The 20,504-nt window shown below is 41.7% G+C and overlaps 1 protein-coding gene across 1 annotated transcript in view; it reads left to right on the top strand.

Annotated features, from left to right (window-relative positions):
- The window catches only part of LOC132824312 (doublecortin domain-containing protein 1-like), a 115,382-nt gene that overhangs the window by 64,248 nt on the left and 30,630 nt on the right, over positions 1–20,504 (top strand). The window contains exons 9-11 of the mRNA XM_060838658.1: positions 11,093–11,278; positions 15,324–15,527; positions 18,501–18,708. Of these exons, the coding sequence (XP_060694641.1) occupies positions 11,093–11,278; positions 15,324–15,527; positions 18,501–18,708 (598 nt within the window). The remainder of the gene's footprint in view (positions 1–11,092; positions 11,279–15,323; positions 15,528–18,500; positions 18,709–20,504) is intronic.

The following is a 20,504-nucleotide window of genomic DNA, read 5'->3' as shown; positions in this document are numbered from 1 at the left end:
CTCCTGTCTGCACTTTTTTGTTAGTTATATTAAACCCGAGTCTTACAATTGCCGATGTTCCTGTCTGAGAAACAATTTATTCTTATTTACTTGACCAAAACATATCATAGGTTTGAATAACTCTGTTCTGCCCTTAACCTTTGTTGTTTCAATGAGAATAATCCCATCTTCTGGGGTTTGCTCTCCAACTGATGCCTCTGATCCCTAGATCACTTTGCCATTGTTCCACTTGCTCCAATCAATTCAAATGACTTGAACCACATTTATATTGTGATGCTGCTGCTCCTTTATCAAGGTTATGCCATCCTTGGGGTTTTTTTTTTGCAGAGAGGTTGTAAAAACAGCAATTCTGAAAAGTCGAGGATTTGAAGGGTTTTGGGGCCAATTTGATTATAGCTAACAGATACTGCCTCAGACAAAAGGCTTTCAAATTTAAAAATCACTTGTACAATGAAAGAGGAATGACTAGTTCTCCCAGCTCAGCTTTTCTCTGATTTTGTTTGGTTTGGTTTGGTTTTTAGCAGTCTGGCTGTTTGCAGAAAGCAGTCAGTGAGTTTTGAGGCTGCTGGTCCAAGAAACAGTGACATGGAAGAAGGTATTTCATGCTGAATCTCTCTGCCCTCTCTCTAATATCTTTCCTGTAATAGACTTTTCCATTTTTGCCAAGGGGTCTTTATGGGGATTGTATTTGGAACAACATCATTAAGTTGGACTAATCTGTTAGGTTTTCGGAACAGTTAAGTTATTCTATATTCTGTACTTTTTTGTTTGTGTTTCATTTGGTAATCTTGTAAATAAGTTCTGTTTTATTTAAATCTAAATGGTTTGACCAGCGGCATCACTCCTGGAGTATCTGTGTTACACTGGCTTATAACAACTAGTAAAGTTAGGGGCTGGGCTACATTCTTGAAATGATTTGAGGGAGTCTGGCCTAGTCCATAACAGTTTGGGGACTCTTTGCAGGGTTTGTTCTATAGTTCCAATTGGGATTAGGGTTACTGGACTCAAAGGCTGCGAGTGGTAGGTGTTAGTGTTTTTTCTTCTGGGTGTTGAATTTAGTGCTTGGGATAGCAATGGCTCTTTTAGTCGCCAAGAAGTTTCTAGTGGTGGAAGAAGTGACTGGGGATTTTACAAAAGGTGATTACGGCCAAACTATGGAATTAGCAGACAAGCTGGAATTGGAGCTGCCTCCTTCCGTGAGGAAAGGAGAGATCATTTCAGCAGTAGATCAGCATTTAAATTTTCTGGAAACACAATTAGAATATTTAGAGATGGCTAAAGTTCAATTAAAAATGAGGCAGCTTGAGTTAGAGACAAAAGACAAGGAAAGGGCAACAGAAATGAAGTGGTTTGAATTACAATTAAAAGCAAAGGAAAGAGGGAGAGGAGAGAGCGAAAAGGAGAGGAACTTCAGAAACTGGCACTTAGACACTAAGTTAGCTCAAAAGGGTGGAGATGATGGCTGAAGGTAAGCTTAGTGAGGATGAACAAACACATGGTAGCCAAAGGCCTGATGGGAAACTGTTTTAATATATCCAGTTTGATGAGAAGGAGTGGAAGCCTTTTTCATCTCAGTTGAAAAGGTAGCTAAACAAATGCAATGGCCAGTGAACATGTGGGTTTTGTTGATCCAAATGAAACTAGTAGGTAGAGTTAGTGAGGTATTTGCATCCCTATCAGGTAACTGGGGCATACGAGGAAGTGAAGAAAGCCATCTTAAATGCATATGAACATGTGCTAGAAGCCTACAGGCAACATTTCAGGAATCTAAGGAGGGACTCTGCTCAAACCTACATTGAGTTTGAAAGGATTGAACAAAGTAATTTTGATAGCTGTATAAGGGCATTAAAAATAGAGCTATGATGCACTTAGAGAGAAGATTATTTTAGAGGAGTTCAAAAATTCACTCCCTGAAGTCGTGAGAATTCTAGTGGAAGAGCAGAGAGTTAAAACAGCAAGATTAGTGGATGAAATGGCTGATGATTATGAGTTGGTTCATAAATCAAAGTTTGGCTTCCAAGATCAATCTCAATCTGTGAGGGATAGAAATTATGGAAAAGAGAAATTCTCACGTAGAAAGGGAAAGGTAGATGTTAGTGAAGATCGCAAGTATAACTTACCACAGGGTAAAAAGGAAACTCTTGAATGGGAAAGAAAAGTTAAAAAGCTCCGGTGTTTTCACTGCAATATAGAAGGCCACATGAAATCACAGTGTTGATGGTTTAGGAAAAGCACTGGGAAGCCAGATGTCGGGAAACAGGACAAACCAGTGAATTTTGTTGGAGTGATAACAGAAAGCACAGTGGAGGCAAGAAAGCTGCACCAAAATGTACAAACTGGTCAGAGTTTGGTTAAGGAGGAAGTGCCAGATCTTCTTAAACTGTATTCCTGTGAAGGTAAAGTTTACTTGCACAGGCCAGGAGCAGCAGGTAAAGAGGTTACAATGTTAAGAGATACAGGATCCTTTCAATCTGTAATGTTGAATGGTAAGGAGATATGTACCTCTGAAGGACCCCTCTGTAGTACTCCAGGGAAAGTGTTGGGATAGAGAGAGGGTGGGAGGTCAGTCATTTGGAGACGGTGCCTGTTTAATCATTGTAAACAAAAGACGCGATCACTGTTGGAAACACGTCTTTGATGTAATGTTTCTATCGGGACCTCGAGATCTCCTTTGGATAATCCGATTTTCAGATAATTGGTATTCAGATCATTGAGATTCCTCTGTATACTTTTTCTGATCAGAGATGCACCAAATGAATCAACCAAATTCAGTCCAGTTCAATTATTTTTTGGGCATGAAGTGAGAGGACAGCTAAAATTGATTTAGGAGAAATTGATAAATCAGAATTCAGAGTCCACATACTTGAACTATTGTCAAATTTTAAGCAATGATTAAATAGAGCAGGGGAGTTGGCTAGACAGCATTTAAAAGTATCACATCATATAATGAAACAGGAAGCAGACAAGAAATCAAAAACTTGCAATTTTGCAAATAGGGGATAAGGTATTAGTGTTACTTCCAGTGATAGGTGAATCTTTAAAAACAAGGTTTAGTGGACCTTATCAAGTCGAAAGGAAATTGAGTGAGGTGAACTACTTGATAAGGAACTCTAGACAGTAAGAAACCTCATAGTGTGTGTCATGTGAACATGTTCAAAAGGTATTTTGACAGGGAAGGAAAGCCAAATGACACTGTGTTATTGGTTACTACACAGAGTGAAGAACCAAGCTCAGGGGATTCTGAATTGGGCATTCCTCAAAGTAAATTGGACAATGAGGAAGTTGTCAAAAATTGGGATAAATTACTGAGTTACCTTCCAGAGGATAATCAAAATGACCTGAAAGTTATTGCTATTGCATGGCGACATACATGAAAATAAGCTGGGCAGTACTCACCTGTAGATTTGTTTGTGTGACCCGGGAGGATTTATAGTTTGACAAAGGGATGAAATCCAAAGCTACATGTTTGAGAGGGGGGTAGTTGTAGATGGGGCTGTGACAGGATGTAGTGAATTTATGGAGAATGTTTTCACGTGATGAAACAAAGGGATCGGTTAAAGTGTGTCTGATTTAATGCAAGGAGTGTCAGAAATAAGAGTGATGAACTTAGAGCATGGATCAGTACTTGGGACTATGATGTTGTGGCCATAACAGAGATGTGGGTTTCACAGGGTCGGGAATGGTTGCTAGATGCTGCAGGGTTTAGAACATTTAAAAAGAACAGGGAGGGTAGAAAAAGAGGAGGGGGTGTAGCATTGCTAATCAGAGAGTTAATCACAGCTACAGAAATTAAGGTTGTTGAGGAAGGTTTATCCATTGAGTCAGTATGGGTGGAAGTTAGGAACAGCAAGGGAGCAGCCACCTCATTGGGGGTTTTCTACAGACCCCCTAATATTAGTAGGGAGATTGAAGAGCTCATAAGCCGGCAGATTTTGGAAAAATGCAGATGTAGCAGGGTTGTTGTTATGGGTGACCTCAACTTTCCCAATATTGACTGGAACCTCCTTAGTGCAGATGGTTTGGATGGAGCCGTTTTTGTCAGGTGTGTTCAGGAGGGTTTCCTTACTCAGTATGTAGACAGGCCGATGAGGGGAGAGGCCATTTTGGATTTGGTGCTCGGCAATGAGCCAGGACAGGTGGCAGGTCTCGTGGTGGGAGAACATTTTGGTGACAGTGACCACAACTACTTCACATTGACCATAGCTTTGGAGATGGAAAGGAGAAGTTACCAAGGCATGATATTTAATTGGGGAAAAGGAAATTATGATGTTATCAGACAGGAGTTGGGAAGTATAGATTTGGAGCAATTGTTCCACAGAAAGCGCACAACGGATAACTGGAGACTGTTTAAGGAGCAGTTGTTGCAAGAAATGCACAATTTGTTCCTCTGAGACAGGCAAGAAGGGGTAAGATTAAGGAGAATTGGATGACGAGAACAGAGGAGCTTCTGATCAAAAGGAAGAAGGCGGCTTATGTAAGGTGGAGGAAGCAAGGATCTAGCACAGCTTTAGAGGATTACAGCCTTACTAGAAAGGAGCTCAGAAATGGACAGAGAAGAGCCAGGAGGGGGCACAAAGAAGGCTTGGCAGGAAGGATTAGGGAGAAATCAAAGGCATTTTACTCATACGTGAGGAATAAGAGACTGATCAGGGAGAAGGTAGGGCCAATCATGGATAGCATAGGGAACTTGTGCGTGGAGTCTGAGCAGATAGGGGAAGCCCTAAATGAGTTTTTTGCTTCGGTTTTCACTGAGGAAAGGGATCTTGTTGTGAATGAGAACTTTGAGGAGCTGGGAAACAGGCTTGAACAGAACAAGATCGATGAAATTGACATGCTGGAAATTTTGGCAAACATTAAGATTGATAAGTCCCCACGGCCAGACCAGATTTACCCTAGGTTGCTCCCGGAAGAGAGAAAGGAGGTTGCTAAGCCTCTGGCAAAGATCTTTGCCTTTTCACTCTCCACTGGAGTCATATCGGAGGATTGGAGGGAGGCAAATGTTGTTCCTCTTTTCAAGAAGGGGAATGGGGAAACCCCTGGCAATTACAGACCAGTCAGTCTTACGTCTGTGGTCAGCAAGATTTTGGAAAGAATTCTGAGGGATAGGATTTATCACTATTTGGAAAAGTATAGTGCGATTAAAGACAGTCAGCATGGCTTTGTGAGGGGCAAGTCATGCCTTACAAATCTTATTGAGTTCTTTGAGGAGGTGACGAGACAGCTCGATGGAGGTCGAGTAGTGGATGTGGTGTACATAGATTCCAGGCATTTGATAAGGTTCCCTATGGTAGGCTCATTCATAAAGTCGGGAGGTATAGGATACAGGGAGATTTGGGTATCTGAATTCAGGATTGGTTGGGTGATAGAAGGCAGAGAGTGGTTGTAGATGGAAAGTATTCTGCCTGAAGGTCAGTGGTGAGTGGTGTCCCGCAAGGCTCTGTTCTTGGGCCTCTGCTCTTTGTAGTTTTTATAAATTATTTGGATGAGGAGTGGGTTAGTACATTTGCTGATGACACAAAGGTTGGGGGTGTCATTGATAATATCGAGGGCTATTGTGGGTTGCAACGTGACATAGAATGCAGAGCTGGGCTGAGAAGTGGCAGATGGAGTTCAACCTGGATAAATGCATGTTGGAAGGTCAAACTTGAATGCTGAATATAGGATTAAAGACAGGATTCTTTCCAGTGTGGAGGAAATGAGGAATCTTGGTGTTCAAATGCATAGATCCCTCAAAGTTGTCACCCAAGTGGATAGGGTTGTTAAGAAAGCATTTGATGTTTTGGCTTTCATTAACAGGGGGATCAAGTTTAAGAGCCGCGAAGTTTTGCTGCAGCTCTACAAGACCCTGGTGAGATACACTTGAAATATTGTGTCTCGTTCTGGTCGCCTTATTATAGGAAAGATAGAGGTTTTGGAGAGGGTGCAAAGAAGGTTTACCAGGATGCTGCCTGGACTGGAGGGCTTGTCTTACGAAGAGAGGTTGACAAAGCTCGGACCTTTCTCCCTGGAGAGAAGGAGGAAAAGAGGTGACCTGATCGAGGTATACAAGATAATGAGAGGCATGGATAGAGTCAATAGCCAGAGACTTTTCCCCAGGGCAGGATTGACTGGCACCAGGGGTCATAGTTTTTAGATATTAGGAGGAAGGTATCGAGGAGATGTCAGAAGTAGGTTCATTACGCAGAGAGTTGTGAATGCATGGAATGCGTTGCCAACAGTGGTGATGGAAGCAGAGTCATTGGGGACATTTAAGCAACTGCTGGACATGCACAGGGACAGCAGTAAATTGAGGGGTGCTTAGGCTAGGTAATTTTATTTTACATTAGGAATAATCCTCTGCACAACATCGTGGGCTGAAGGGCCTGTTCTGTGCTGTACTTTTCTATGTTCTACACTTTATAACCTAATTGTGCATGATGTAGATATAGGAGATGCTGTTCAGAATAAGCAACATCCTGATAGACATAACCCTCTAAGGTTGGCACAAGTTCAAAAGGAGATTGAATGCATGCTCCATGCGACATAATCAAAGTGAGTTAAAGTTCCTGGAGCTCACCCACAGTAATGGCGCCAAAATCAAATGGTATCCAATGATTATGTGTGGACCATCATAAAGTCAATGCAGTTACAAAGACTGATGCATATCCAATTTCACAGTTGGAAGAGTGTTTTGAAAAGGTGGGACACGCAACTTATGTTTCTAAGTTGGACTTGCTCAGAGGATACTGACAGGCACCTTTGTCCGAAACAGCAAAGACAATTTTGGCTTTTGTAACTCTAAATGGACTGTATCAGTTTAAAGTCATGCCATTTGGTGTGAAAAATACACCAGCCACATTTCAGAGACTTACCAATAAGGTCATTGCTGGATTGCCCAATTGTGCCGGATACATAAAAGACCTGGTGATTTGTAGTCACACGTGGAAGGAACATTTGCAGCATTTGTCAGAATTGTTCAATCAACTTCAGGAGGCAGGCTTGGTGATAAACTTGGCTAAAAGTGAATTTATCAAAGCCCAAATTACCATCCTGTGCTATGTTATTAGACATGGACAAATGCCCCATGGAACACAGAAACAAAGATAATTGGGGAGTTACCCATCCCATTGACAATAAGAGCAGTACTATGATTCCAGGGATTGAGTGGATTTTATCAAAAATTTGTATAGAATTTTAGCAGTGAGGCTGCACCACTCACTGGATTGCTAAAGAAAAGGCAAGGTGGAAGTGAACTGTCAGAAGACATTTGACAGCCTGAAGACTGTGTTAAACACTGCCCCAGTGTTAGCCACACCTATATTATACAAAGCCATTCAAGGGGGCTATTGATGCAAGTATTGTGGGTGTCAGTGCTGCACTCTTGCAAGAAGATAACAAGAAGATAGAAAGACCTATCAGGTATTTCTCGAGGAAACTGAACATGTATCAGCAGAAATATTCAACAATTGAGAAGGAGACTTTGAGCTTAGTATTGGCATTACAACATTTCAATGTTTATGTTACCAGTAATATTTCTGAGACAATCATATACACTGACCATAACCCATTGACATTTTGTGGAGAAATTTAAGGACAAAAATGCCAGACTGTTTAGATGTTATTACAGTAATTCACTTTGAAAATTGTGTACATGGCAGGACAATAAATGTGATTGCCAATGCAATGTTGAGACTTGAATGAGAAACGGAGGCGTTTGGTGGCGGGAGTAAAACAGATTTGAACAAAACGTAATAGCACGTGTTTGCATGATTTTTGTCAATGTAATGTATATGTGTTAAGGCAGCATCCTGTTAGTGGAAAAAGACCATTTGTGGATTTACTGCAAAGTAGAAATGTGAGGGTGATGGTTTCACTTATTTTTCAAATTGTTGAAAGACTTGCCCTTCAGAGTAATCTCAGGTGTATTAGGCAGTATTCATGGTCTTGCAGTGGTTGTATTAGACCCTTTCATGAATTTGCACAATATGCAAGTTATGATTTCACCAGGACTGCCACCATGGTGCAGGCTGGTTTTGATATTACCTCCCTCAGCATCACAATTACACAGTGAGCAAATGGCTAGGGCCATTTCAATGAGTTTGGCAATAAGAGTGATCTGGTAGAGCATGGAACTGTGGGAGTGTCAACAAGTTTATTGACTGATAAATTTAGTCTTTCAGTATAGAAGCCATTTGCAGATTGCTCAACTAACAGATCAAGGTTTCTCCATTTCAGTGATAAACTTGCACATAGTGTAGAGATTATTATAGAAATTCTTTGGTGCAGCTATGGATTCAAATATCTCAAAAGTGTCAACTAAATATCAGAAGTATGCAAGAGGTACTGGTTATTCCATCGAAGACATGCTTGGCATGGTAACCATAAAAGATGTTTGCAAGAGCTGGGCATAGATGGCATCCCATGGCTCACCATCTATTTAAATGTAAATGGTGTTGTCGAAATTGAACTCAACTGCGCAGGTTGCTAGATTCATAAGTTAGATTAACACAGATTCAGACACCAGTGGTACGTCTAGATCCCTGTGATATAATGATATGGGGCTTCCTTGAGCCTATATTGAAAAATAAAATTATGAAGTGCACATTGATACACTACAGTTCTCCATATGAAAGTAAAGGAATCTTTCACAGTGTCTGTGGAAAATGTGACTGCAATAGTTCTCTCACCAGTTGGCCAATACATGTTGTGCAGAGCCAGTACTAGATAATCCAGGGTGTAAAGGGACACTGCTTCTATGCATATTGGGAAGTCCATACAGTGCCCACAGTGAGATGTGAAAAAGAAAACCTGCAATATCATCAGCTAGCAGATTACCAACATGATGGAGGTCCAACAAGGACCAACTTGACCTTGAGTGTACTATGTATTCATGTATCATGCCAGGTTCTATAAATATATATTTGGAACCATCATTGATTGCAGCCCGAATTTTGTTCAGGTTGGTATATTTGTTGAACGTAGAGTCATAGACTCATAGAGATGTACAGCATGGAAACAGACCCTTCGCTCCAACCCGTCCATGCCGACCAGATATCCCAACCCAATCTAGTCCCACTTGCCAGCACCCGGCCCATATCCCTCCAAACCCTTCCTATTCATATACCCATCCAAATGCCTCTTAAACGTTGCAATTATACCAGCCTCCACCACTTCCTCTGGCAGCTTATTTCATACACGTACCACCCTCTGTGTGAAAAAGTTGTCCCTTAGTCTCTTTTATATCTTTCCCCTCTCACCCTAAACCTACGCCCTCTAGTTCTGGACTCCCTGAACCCAGGAAAATGTCTTTGTCTATTTATCTTATCCATGCCCCTCATAATATTGTAAACCTCTACAAGGTCACCCTTCAGCCTCCAGACACTCCAGCCTGTTCAGCCTCTCTTTATAGCTCAAATCCTCATTTATGAAGAAAAACCAGAACTTCTGAGGAAGAGTCACCGGAACCAAAACATTAACTCTGGATTTCTCTTCACAAATGCTGCCAGGCTTCCCGACCAGATATCCCAACCCAATCTAGTCCCACTTGCCAGCACCTGGCCCATATCCCTCCAAACCCTTCCTATTCATATACCCATCCAAATGTCTCTTAAATGTTGCAATTGTACCAGCCTCCACCACTTTCTCTGGCAGCTCATTCCATACACGTATCACCCTCTGCGTGAAAAAGTTGCCCTTTAGATCTCTTTTATATCTTTCCCCTCTCACCCTAAACCTATGCCCTCTAGTTCTGGAGTCCCCAGCCCCAGGGAAAAGACTTTGCCTATTTTCCATATCCATGCCCCTCATAATTTTGTAAACCTTATAGGGTCACCCCTTAGCCTCCAACGCTCAAGGGAAAACAGCCCCAGCCTGTTCAGCCTCTCCCTATAGCTCAAATCCTCCACCCCTTGTAAATCTTTTCTGAACCCTTTCAAGTTTCACAACATCTTTCCGATAGGAAGGAGACCAGAATTGTATCCAATATCCCAGCAGTGGCCTAACCAATGTCCTGTACAGTTGCAACATGACATCCCAACTCCTGTACTCAAAACATGACTACTTCAGTCCCCTTGTCAGTTTTATCTATTTAAATATCAGGATTTTTCTTGAGATTTCACTGTGACTATTTCATAGATGCTTGTTTCCATAGTGTGGAAGCAGGCCATTTAGCCCATCAATCCACACCAACCCTCTGACAAGCATGCCACCCAGATGTACCTCCCCATCCTATCCCTATGATCTGTATTTACTATGGCTAATCCACTTAGTCTACACATCCCTGGATACTATGGGCAACTTAGCATGGCCAATCCACCTATTCTGCACATATTTGGACTGAGGGAGTAAACTGGAATGTCCGTAGGAAACCCATGAAGACACAGGGAGAATGTGCAAAGTCCACACAGATTGTCCCAAAGTGGATTCAAACCCAGGTTCCTGATGCTGTGAGGCACTTTCTATTCCATTCTCCCTCTTCTTTTGTAACTTTCTCTTAAATGTATCCATGCTATTTGACCTGTGGTAGCAAGTTGGAGATGGTGCGGATTGCAGATGCTAGAAAGTCAGAGTGAATAAAGAGTGGAGCTGGAAAAAGCACAGCAGGTCAAGCAACATCAGTGGAGCAGGGGATTTGATGAAAGGTCCTGACCTGAAGTGTCAACTCCCCTGCTCCTCTGACGCTGTTTGATCTGCTGTGCTATTTTCAGTTCCACACTTTATTGACTTGTGGTATCAAGCTCCACAGTGTAACCATCTTGCTTATTGACCTGTCCTACAACCTAGTCTTGGATTCCTTCAAAATTGAAAATATTTATCCATCAATTGCTTCATAATTGTAAAATCTTCCTCAGGTCACCCTTAGCCTTTTCTGGTCTAGAAAAAAACAATCCTACCTTGTTCATCTTTTCCTAATAATTTATGATGTCTGGTAACTTCCCCTATACTTCTTCCATAATATAAAAGCTGGAATGCTAAGTCGTCTAACTCTGTGTGTGTGCACGCGCACCCTGAATGTGTATCTGTGTGTGTCTGTGTGTGTGCATGTCCTTGTCTCATTTATCTTTAAAAGTGCTTATCTATGTGTCTTCTATTCTTCCTTTAATTTTTGTATTAGGGTTATTATATTACCCATGCCTGCACAAAGCAGAAGACTATGGTTTGTTTGGCATGTTCCAGGGCACTGAGAGGACAGAACATTATGACAAAACTCAACCCAGGTAACTCATTCATCTGCGCAACAGGCCGGGAACTTAGCCAGATTGAAGAAACTGGGCCTTTTAAATGCATTAGAGTTACAAAGGTAAGCAATGCTTTATTCTGGTTGAATATTTAACCAAGTGAGAATTGATACTGCTGTGAGTTACATTGTGCTTGCCATTGAATTAGAAGGGAGGCAAAATTTACAGCAGGATTCATGGCAAACAATAAATCTCACATCACTTTGCTTCCTCATCAATTGAGCCTATTTAAGTGTATTTCCTGTGAATTACAATGGTGTTTATGGCTGAAACTTGAATGAATGATTGATTTATTGTTGTCACATGTACTGAGATACAGTGAAAAGTGTTGTTTCGCATGCAAAAGCAATGTCCATGAATAAAAACTTTTTTTAATAAAACAAAGTCAGTGGAGGATCATGTCATTCCAACTACCTATATTTCCAGCTTATTCCATGAATTGGAGCTAGTTAAATGCTATAAGTGTGTGTAAATGAAAACAATCCCTGTCACTAATAGCATCGTGGGTTTCCAGGGATGTTTGATAGGGGAATTACTTAAATCAACTCCATTCTAGCTGGGACTTGTGGTATCATCATATGCAACTTCATAAGGAAGGGCTGCATCATTGGCATTGATAATAAGATTGAGTTCATTTGGGAGCACCATGGGAACTGTCGCAGTTTAATGTAAGATTAGTACATGGGATGAAGGTTCATGGGTCATCATTCCAGACTGATGATTTCTCTCCATTGCTTACTTTGTGGTATATAGCACCACCATAAATGAATTGTTTACAAATCATATTTTGTGGAGCGATCAGAGAAATTGGGATTGTCTACTTAGTACAGATAAGGAAAAGTGAACTTTTAATGGAGAGGTATGGCGTTTTTATAAAGTGAATCGGTAGAAACTATTTATATTGGAGGGATAGTAACCAGAAAACAGATTTAAGTCTCTTGGTGAATGTACTTATATGAGAGAAAGCCATTCAGTTGCTCAAGTCTGCTCTGCCTTTGATTGTGGCTGATGTGGATCTCACCCCCATTTTCGAGTTGTTATGATCTGGAATGTATTAGAACATAGAACATAGAACATAGAAAAATACAGCGCAGTACAGGCCCTTTGGCCCTCGATTTTGCGCCGACCGAAGCCTACCTAACCTACACTAGCCCAATAACCTCCATATGCTTATCCAATGCCCGCTTAAATGACCATAAAGAGGGAGAGTTCACCACTGCTACTGGCAAGGCATTCCATGAACTCACAACCCGCTGAGTAAAGAATCTACCCCTAACATCTGTCCTATACGTCCCACCCCTTAATTTAAAGCTGTGTCCCCTAGTAACAGCTGACTCCATTAGCGGAAAAAGGTTCTCACTGTCAACCCTATCTAAACCCCTAATCATCTTGTACACCTCTATCAAGTCACCCCTAAACCTTCTTTTCTCCAATGAGAACAGCCCTAAGTGCCTCAGCCTTTCCTCATACGATCTTCCTACCATGCCAGGCAACATCCTGGTAAACTTCCTCTGCACTTGTTCCAATGCCTCCACATCCTTCCTATAGTATGGCAACCAAAACTGCACACAATACTCCAGATGAGGCCGCAACAGAGTCTTATACAACTGCAACATGACCTCAGGACTGCGGAACTCAATTCCTCTACCAATAAAGCCCAGTACATCATATGCCTTCTTCACAGCACTATTTATCTGGGTGGCAACTTTCAGAGATCTGTGTACATGGACACCAAGATCCCTCTGCTCATCCACACTACCAAGTAGCCTACCATTATCCCAGTAATCCATCTTCTTGTTACTCCTACCAAAGTGAATGACTTCACACTTAGCTACATTGAACTCCATTTGCCACCTTTCTGCCCAGCTCTGCAACTTATCTATATCCTGCTGTAACCTGCCACATCCTTCTTCACCGTCCACAACTCCACCGACTTTCGTGTCATCCGCAAACTTGCTCACCCAGCTTTCAAGCCCCTCCTCTAGGTCATTTATAAAAATGACAAACAGCAATGGTCCCAAAACAGATCCTTGTGGTACACCGCTAGTAACTGCACTCCAAGATGAACCTATACCATCAACTACTACCCTCTGTCTCCTTCCAGCCAGCCAATTCCTAATCCAAACCTCTAATGCACCCTCAATGCCATACGTCCGTAGTTTTTGCATTAGCATACCATGGGGTACCTTATCGAACGCCTTGCTAAAATCCATATACACCACATCTACTGCTTTACCCTTGTCCACTTCCTTGGTCATCTTCTCAAAGAACTCAATAAGGTTTGTGAGGCACGACCTGCCCTTCACAAAACCATGCTGACTATCCTTGATCACATTATTCCTATCCAGATGTTCATAAATCCTATCCCTTACAATTCTCTCTAAGACTTTGCCCACAACAGAAGTGAGACTCACTGGCCTATAGTTACTAGGGCTATCCCTACTCCCCTTCTTGAACAAGGGGACCACATTCGCTATCCTCCAGTCTTCTGGCACTATTCCCGTAGACAACGACGACATAAAAATCAAGGCCAATGGCTCCGCTATCTCCTCCCTAGCTTCCCAGAGGATCCTAGGATAAATGCCATCAGGCCCAGGGGACTTATCTATTTTCATCCTTTCCAGTATTCCCCAGACCTCTTCCCTACATACCTCAAGGCCATCCATTCTAATCACTTGTGACTCAATATTCACATCAGCAACAGTGTCCTGTTCCTGAGTGAATACTGACGAAAAGTATTGATTTAGTGTCTCTCCAATCTCCTCCGCCTCCATGCACAACTTCCCACTACTATCCTTGACTGGACCGATACCTACCCTAGTCATCCTTTTATTCCTGACATACCTATAGAAAGCCTTTGGGTTTTCCCTAATCCTACCAACTAAGGACTTTTCATGTCCCCTTCTCGCTGCTCTTAGTTCTCACTTTAGATCCTTCCTGGCTACCTTATAACTCTCAATCGCCCCAACTGAACCTTCACGCCTCATCTTTACATAGGCCGCCCTCTTCCCTTTCACAAGGAATTCCAATTCCTTATTAAACCACGGCTCCCTGTATTGCCTAAAAGATCTCTGAAAGATTCAATAGCAAGTTCCAAAAGAAATAAAAACTTGAAAAAATAAAGCAGCACTCTGCAGACTCCAACTAATGGGTAGCACTTTTAAAATTCCTTCAAAATTTACATTCATCTTTGCAATGCCTCTGGAATACTTTGGCATCAATTTCCCCTCAGGATTGTCTTGTGCAATGCAGTGGGAGTTATATAATATAACCAGAGACTTTCTATGTGGACCAAATGTAAGTTACGGTTTCCATTTCAACTATAACCAAGATCTCAGTGGTTTATTCACATGATAAGCTTCTCCTAACAATGTGTCCTCACTCCAGCTATGGCAACAAAATCAGTGACAGCAGTAATACCTTTATGTAGCACCTTTAATGTACTTAAAAACCACAAGGTGCTTTGTAGGAAAGTTATCTGAAAAATCTGATATTGAACCAAATAGTGTGATATTTAATATTAGATATTATCTGGGTCAAAATTCTAGGTTTCAAGATATGTGTTATAGGAGCTCAGAGATGAAAATTTTCATTGAGTCATAGAAACATAGCATCATACAGCATGAAAACAGAGCTTTCAGTCTAACTCGTCCATACTGACCAAGTTTCCCAAACTAAACTAGTCCCACTTGCCTGCATTTGGCCCATATCTCTCCAAGCCTTTCCTGCCCAAATGTCTTTTAAATGTTGTAACTGTACTTGCATCGGCCACTTCCTCTGGCAATTCATTATACATATGAAACATTCTCTGTGTGAAAATGTTGTTTCTTAAGTCCCTATTAAATACTTTTCCTCTCACTTTAAAATATGCCCCCTTGTTTTGAACTCTCCCACCCTAAGGAAAAGACCTTTGCTATTCATCTTATTTATATTCCTCATGATTTTGTAAACCTCTATAATGTCACCTGTCAGGAATGAATATCTGGAATTTAGGGCTTTAACCATTGAAAGCAGGATTAATATTGGTGGCATGATTAAAATTGGATGCACAGGGTGTTGCACATCACATTTGTAAAAGCTGGCAGATTTCACTTCTGTTTTTTGCAGACTGACCTGTCTACCTCTGAAGTTGAAAACACTTTGGCTTACTGGGAAGAGAAATGGATTTCTTTGCGGAAGGAGACCTCAGTGCAGACAATCTCACATGAGATCTCCGCTGCCAAGACCCAACTGGCAGTAAGAGTCATGGCCTACCGAAATGGGGCTGGATATGAGGATGGTCAATTGATCATTGGGACAACATTTTCCTCGGTAATAATGCCAGGCTAAGTAAATAATCTGCTCAGATGTAGGACAGCAAATGCTGGGAACAGTCAGCTGGTTTGCCAGCCTCTCAGGAGAGATGATTGCCAATCATTCTCAGCACTAATAATATGTCTACTCTTAACACATAGAATCATAAAACCCCTGCTGCAGTGGTAAATGTGCATATGGAGTAAGTGGAAGGCAGGTGCATCCTCCACTTGTCTGCTGTAACCATCATCTCTGCTTTCCATTGGAAGTTCTGTGATATGCATTAAATGTTGGGTTACAGCTGAATTCTACCAAAGCAGCACCTTTGACTGTTTATTGCTCAGATTCCCAAACTATTTATATACTTAGAACTGAGCTATGAATATTTAAATTTCCTGCATACCATTTTAATTATATATTTTAGTAAAGCTCAGCACTGTGATAAAAGTTGAAAAGAAACATTTCACTAAATGTTATTTATCTGATATTTTAATTGTCTGACCCTTATGTTGAACTTGCTGTGCACTTTCTGAACTAAGGGCTACAATATTTGTCACCAACTGCTGATTGAGGTGAGAGGACAACATGTGCTCTGCATCTTATCACTCCTGCCAAGGCCCACATTAATCATTATGTTGTTGACGGTAATAATCAGCCATTGTGTAAATGGACAGCAGGCAGATACAATGCTTATTTGATCACAGCCCATCATTTCAACCTCACGACTCCAGTGAACACTCTCTCTTAAAGACAATCTATCTAACTTGCAGGTTGGTTGCTTCATATGACCAATTAATTCTTGCAGCCAGCAATGACGTGCCATCTTTTCGTGCAGAAGAAAAGCAAGTGTGACAATGACTGTGTTGCAATATATTTAGGTGATATATTTGACATGATGTAATAGCTGGAAGTATGCTCAAGCTGTGAGATGTGAGAGTGTGAGCTTCAGCGATAATTGTGTAAGGATCAGTTGAAGCATTTTGATGTGAGGCTTGAGCCCGATTGGCATAGATTGTTGGTCAGCGAGTGATTATTGGGAAGATTTAGAGTGTGATTATTGGAGTATTGTGTGAGACTGATTGTTTAGTTGTAAGAAGTCAGGTCAAGAAGATGCATTCATTGACCTGTGAAGTAATTAAATTTCTTGGGTCATTGCACACATGTCCTACACTTGTGATTCTATAAGTTACATCCACATAACTAGAGAATGCTTCCTTTCCATATTGTGCCATTTTGCCTCCTTCCTGAAGTCTTCAATCCTTCCATCCTCTGTATCAGGCAGAAAGCACCTTGCCTTTAAGAGGTTCAGATTGGCTTTAAGTTGAGCGAGTTGGCTTTGTTGTGCTCCCTTGGCAGGAATGCGGGTCACTTGATAAGCTGTGCAGTAACTCAGTGCAGGACTGCATGGCACTGCATGAGCAAGTGGCATGAAGTTTGCATGCTACCTGTCTCCTTTTATTAAGGTGTGGCATAACCACGTATCAATTTTTCTGGGTGTGATCTCAAGAACTAGCTCCTAACAATATTAACTAAAGTTTAGTTGTTGGTAAATCAAAATACAGTGGAAAAATAATTGACCAATAAACCTTGATATTTGTAGGTGTGTGGAGAGAGATAAGAGATGACTTTTAGAAACAGAGAAATCTAAAAAGTCCAGAGGTGCTTCCATTGTTTTCCAACTGCCATTCCTTTGCTCACTCTCCTAGCTTGTCCAAGTCCTTCTATAGCCTCCCTAATTCCTCAACACCACTTCTCCCTCTACGTATCTTTGTGTTATCTGCAACAATGCCCTCAGTTCCTTCATCAATGTCATTAATGTATGAAGTGAATAGTTGTGGTTCCAACATTGACCCCTGATGAACACCACTAGTCACCAGCTGCCATCCTGAAAAAGACCCCTTTATCCCCAATCTCTGCCTTCTACCAGTCTGTCAATCCTCTATCCATGCCATCATCTTGTCTCTAACACCATGGGCTTTTATCTTATTTAGTGGTTTCCTGTACACTACTTTGACAAAGATCTTCTGGAAATCCAAACAGATCACGTCCACTGGCTCCTCTTTATCTAACTTGCTCATTACCTCCTCAAAGAATTTTAAGAGATTTGTCTGGCATGCCCACCCCTTGATGAAGCCATAGTGACTATTTTACCATGCACAGCACTGTGGGTCTACCTTCAGCACAGACTGCAGCGGTTCAAGAAGGCAGCTTATGACCATTTTTTCAATGACAAATAGAGACACGCTATAAATGCTGTCCTGACAGCAATGACCACATCCCACAAGTGAATTAAACAAAAAACACTGTTACAACCCATTGGCAGGCGGAGTCTCAATTTTAGCGGAAGTACAACAAGCTTCCTACTGGCTTGCAGGTTTCCAATTTATAGGGGATGTGAAGGGATGTTCCCCCATTCATAGGTAATGACAGCCTGCCGTTAGGAAAGGCAGGAAGTACTGAGAGCCAACTCCATTTCCCTTTCCTCTGCAACTTCAGCTGCATGACATCCCCCACCCCCCACTATTCCTCAGCTATCACTCATCTGTGGGCTCATGTGGGTGCTGTACCACCTTGCTAATGGCACTGCCAGGCAATAGATTTTTCTGCAGGTGGGGCTTTGGTCTTGGGAACCTTAATTCCAAAGAAGTCCCAGTGTTGCCGAGTGAAATGCCTGAGTGGCACATAATTGTTTGTTACTGGCAATGGGCAATGGCTAGTACACAGTATTACCATTTAATCCTTAAAATTAGTGCTGCCAATCATTTGAACAACTAAGTTGCTCATTAAGTGATTTTCTTGTCAACAATGTAATTTCTAGGCTTAAATTTGTTCATCATTGTTGCACAGTGCTGTGTTATTGAATTTAAAGAAATTCATTCCCCCTTTGAAGAGCAAAGAATGTCTCACAAACTGTGTCAATGTTAATAATTATGCTCCCCCCATTCCTGCGCTATTTATTTTCCTTTATCTTTTCTGGTTGTTTTAATCTAGTTGCTTACCACATGCACTCAAAGACTAGCACTCACCAGACCGGCATGCAGACTGTACACAGCTGATGGGATCCTGATCCTGACCCTATCTGAGTTGATAGCATGGGCAGTCAACGAGACGTTGCAAGAACACAAATCCAAAACAAAACAAAATGATGAAGATGAGGGTGGAAGACTGAGGGAATTGGGAAGTGAGGAAATCAAAGAAGGTATGTCAATCATTTTATATTCAAATTACTTCAGCAGCCACAGACTGGCTTCTGGGACTTGGTATGTGATATTGGGTAACTGATAAAGAGCCAACTAAAGGAAGTAAGGAAATCATAAAACATAGATTAGATTACTTACAGTGTGGAAACAGGCCCTTCAGCCCAACAAGTCCACACCGACCCGCCGAAGCGCAACCCACCCATACCCCTTACCTAACACTACGGGCAATTTTAGCTTGAGCCAATTCACCTGACCCGCACATCTTTGGACTGTGGGAGGAAACCGGAGCACCCGGAGGAAATCCACGCAGACACAGGGAGAACGTGCAAACTCCACACAGTCAGTCGCCTGAGTCGGGAATTGAACCCGGGTCTCTGGCGCTGTGAAGCAGCAGTGCTAACCACTGTGCCACCGTGCTGCCCAGTAAAAAAAGTATTTAAATGTGCCCGGATAATTGGCAGAGCTGATGATTGGTCAGAATATAAAGATAGGTAGAGAAACCAAGGCTTAAGCAAGAGAAAGAATTAACATCTAAGAGGAAGCTCGCTGGAAATATAAAAGGTAGATAGCAAGAGTTCTTACAGGTATCCTTAAAAAGGAAAGAATAAATGCAGTGTGTGCTAGTCTTCTGTAGAGTGAGAGTGGAGCATTGGCAGTCGGCCATATGGAAATGGCAGATGAAAAATAACAAATGTTTTGCTTCTGTCTTCCTGACAAAGGATATAAAAAGTATTAGACACAGCTGTAAATCAGTAAGTGGAAGAAAGAGAGGAAATTACAAGCCAAACAAATGGCACTAAACAAACTGATGGAGTTGCTGGTTGACAGGTCCTTGGGTCCTGAAGGGCTTTATCCCGTGGTCTTAAAAGAGGTAGTTAATGAGGTAATGGATATATTAATGTTACTTTTTTTTAAAAAAAGTCATTAGATTCCAGAAAGATTCCAGGAAGGTAGCAACTACAACCGCTCTATTCAGGGAAGGTGGTGGTAAAAAACAGAAAACTATAGGCTATAGTTGATGAGTCATATCTGTTTCCCTTGACATATAGCTTAAAAACCAAGGGTCATAGACTCAAGCTAAGTGCCACAAGGATTAGAGGCAGCATAAGGAATTATTTTTTACATAGAGGGAGGTGGAGGCAGAGACTTTAAACTCTTTTCATAAGTATCTATGTCTACACCTTAAGTGCTTTAAGCTGTAGGACTATGAGCCGTGTGCAGCATGGTGGAATTAGAAAGGCCATCTTGGTGTCTTTGGGTTGGCATGGACAAGATGGACTGAATGGCCCCTTTTTGTAAAATTGGTGCCAATGTCAAGGATGTCTCTGAGCAGGCTTAGGGGAGGTGAACAGCCAGAGATTGTGGTCCATATTTGAACTAATGACCTGAGCAGGAAGGGTGATGAGTTCCTGCAAAAGGGATTTAGGAAATTAAGCCGGAAGTAAAAAAGCATGACCTCTAGGATTGTAGTCTCAACATTACTCCCTGTCCCACTTGCCAAGGAAATCAGAAATAGGAAGACAGTACAGCTCAATACCTCGTGAAAGAGCTAGTGTAGGAGGGATGGATTCAGGTATCTGGATCATTGAGATTTCTTTCAGGGCACATGGGATCTGTGGATGTAGGATAAGTTGCACTGAGATTCATAGAGTCATAGAGATGTTCAGCACAGAAATAGACCCTTCGGTCCAACTCGTCCATGCTGACCAGATATCCTAATCTAATCTTGTTCCATTTGCCAGCACTTGGCCCATATCCCTCTTAACCCTTCCTATTCATATATCCATCCAGATGC

Source organism: Hemiscyllium ocellatum, chromosome 18 (genome assembly GCF_020745735.1).
Source record: "Hemiscyllium ocellatum isolate sHemOce1 chromosome 18, sHemOce1.pat.X.cur, whole genome shotgun sequence".
Lineage (NCBI taxonomy): Eukaryota > Metazoa > Chordata > Chondrichthyes > Orectolobiformes > Hemiscylliidae > Hemiscyllium > Hemiscyllium ocellatum.
The sequence above is the reverse complement of the archived record's forward strand: the minus strand, read 5'-3'. Positions and strand labels throughout refer to the sequence as shown.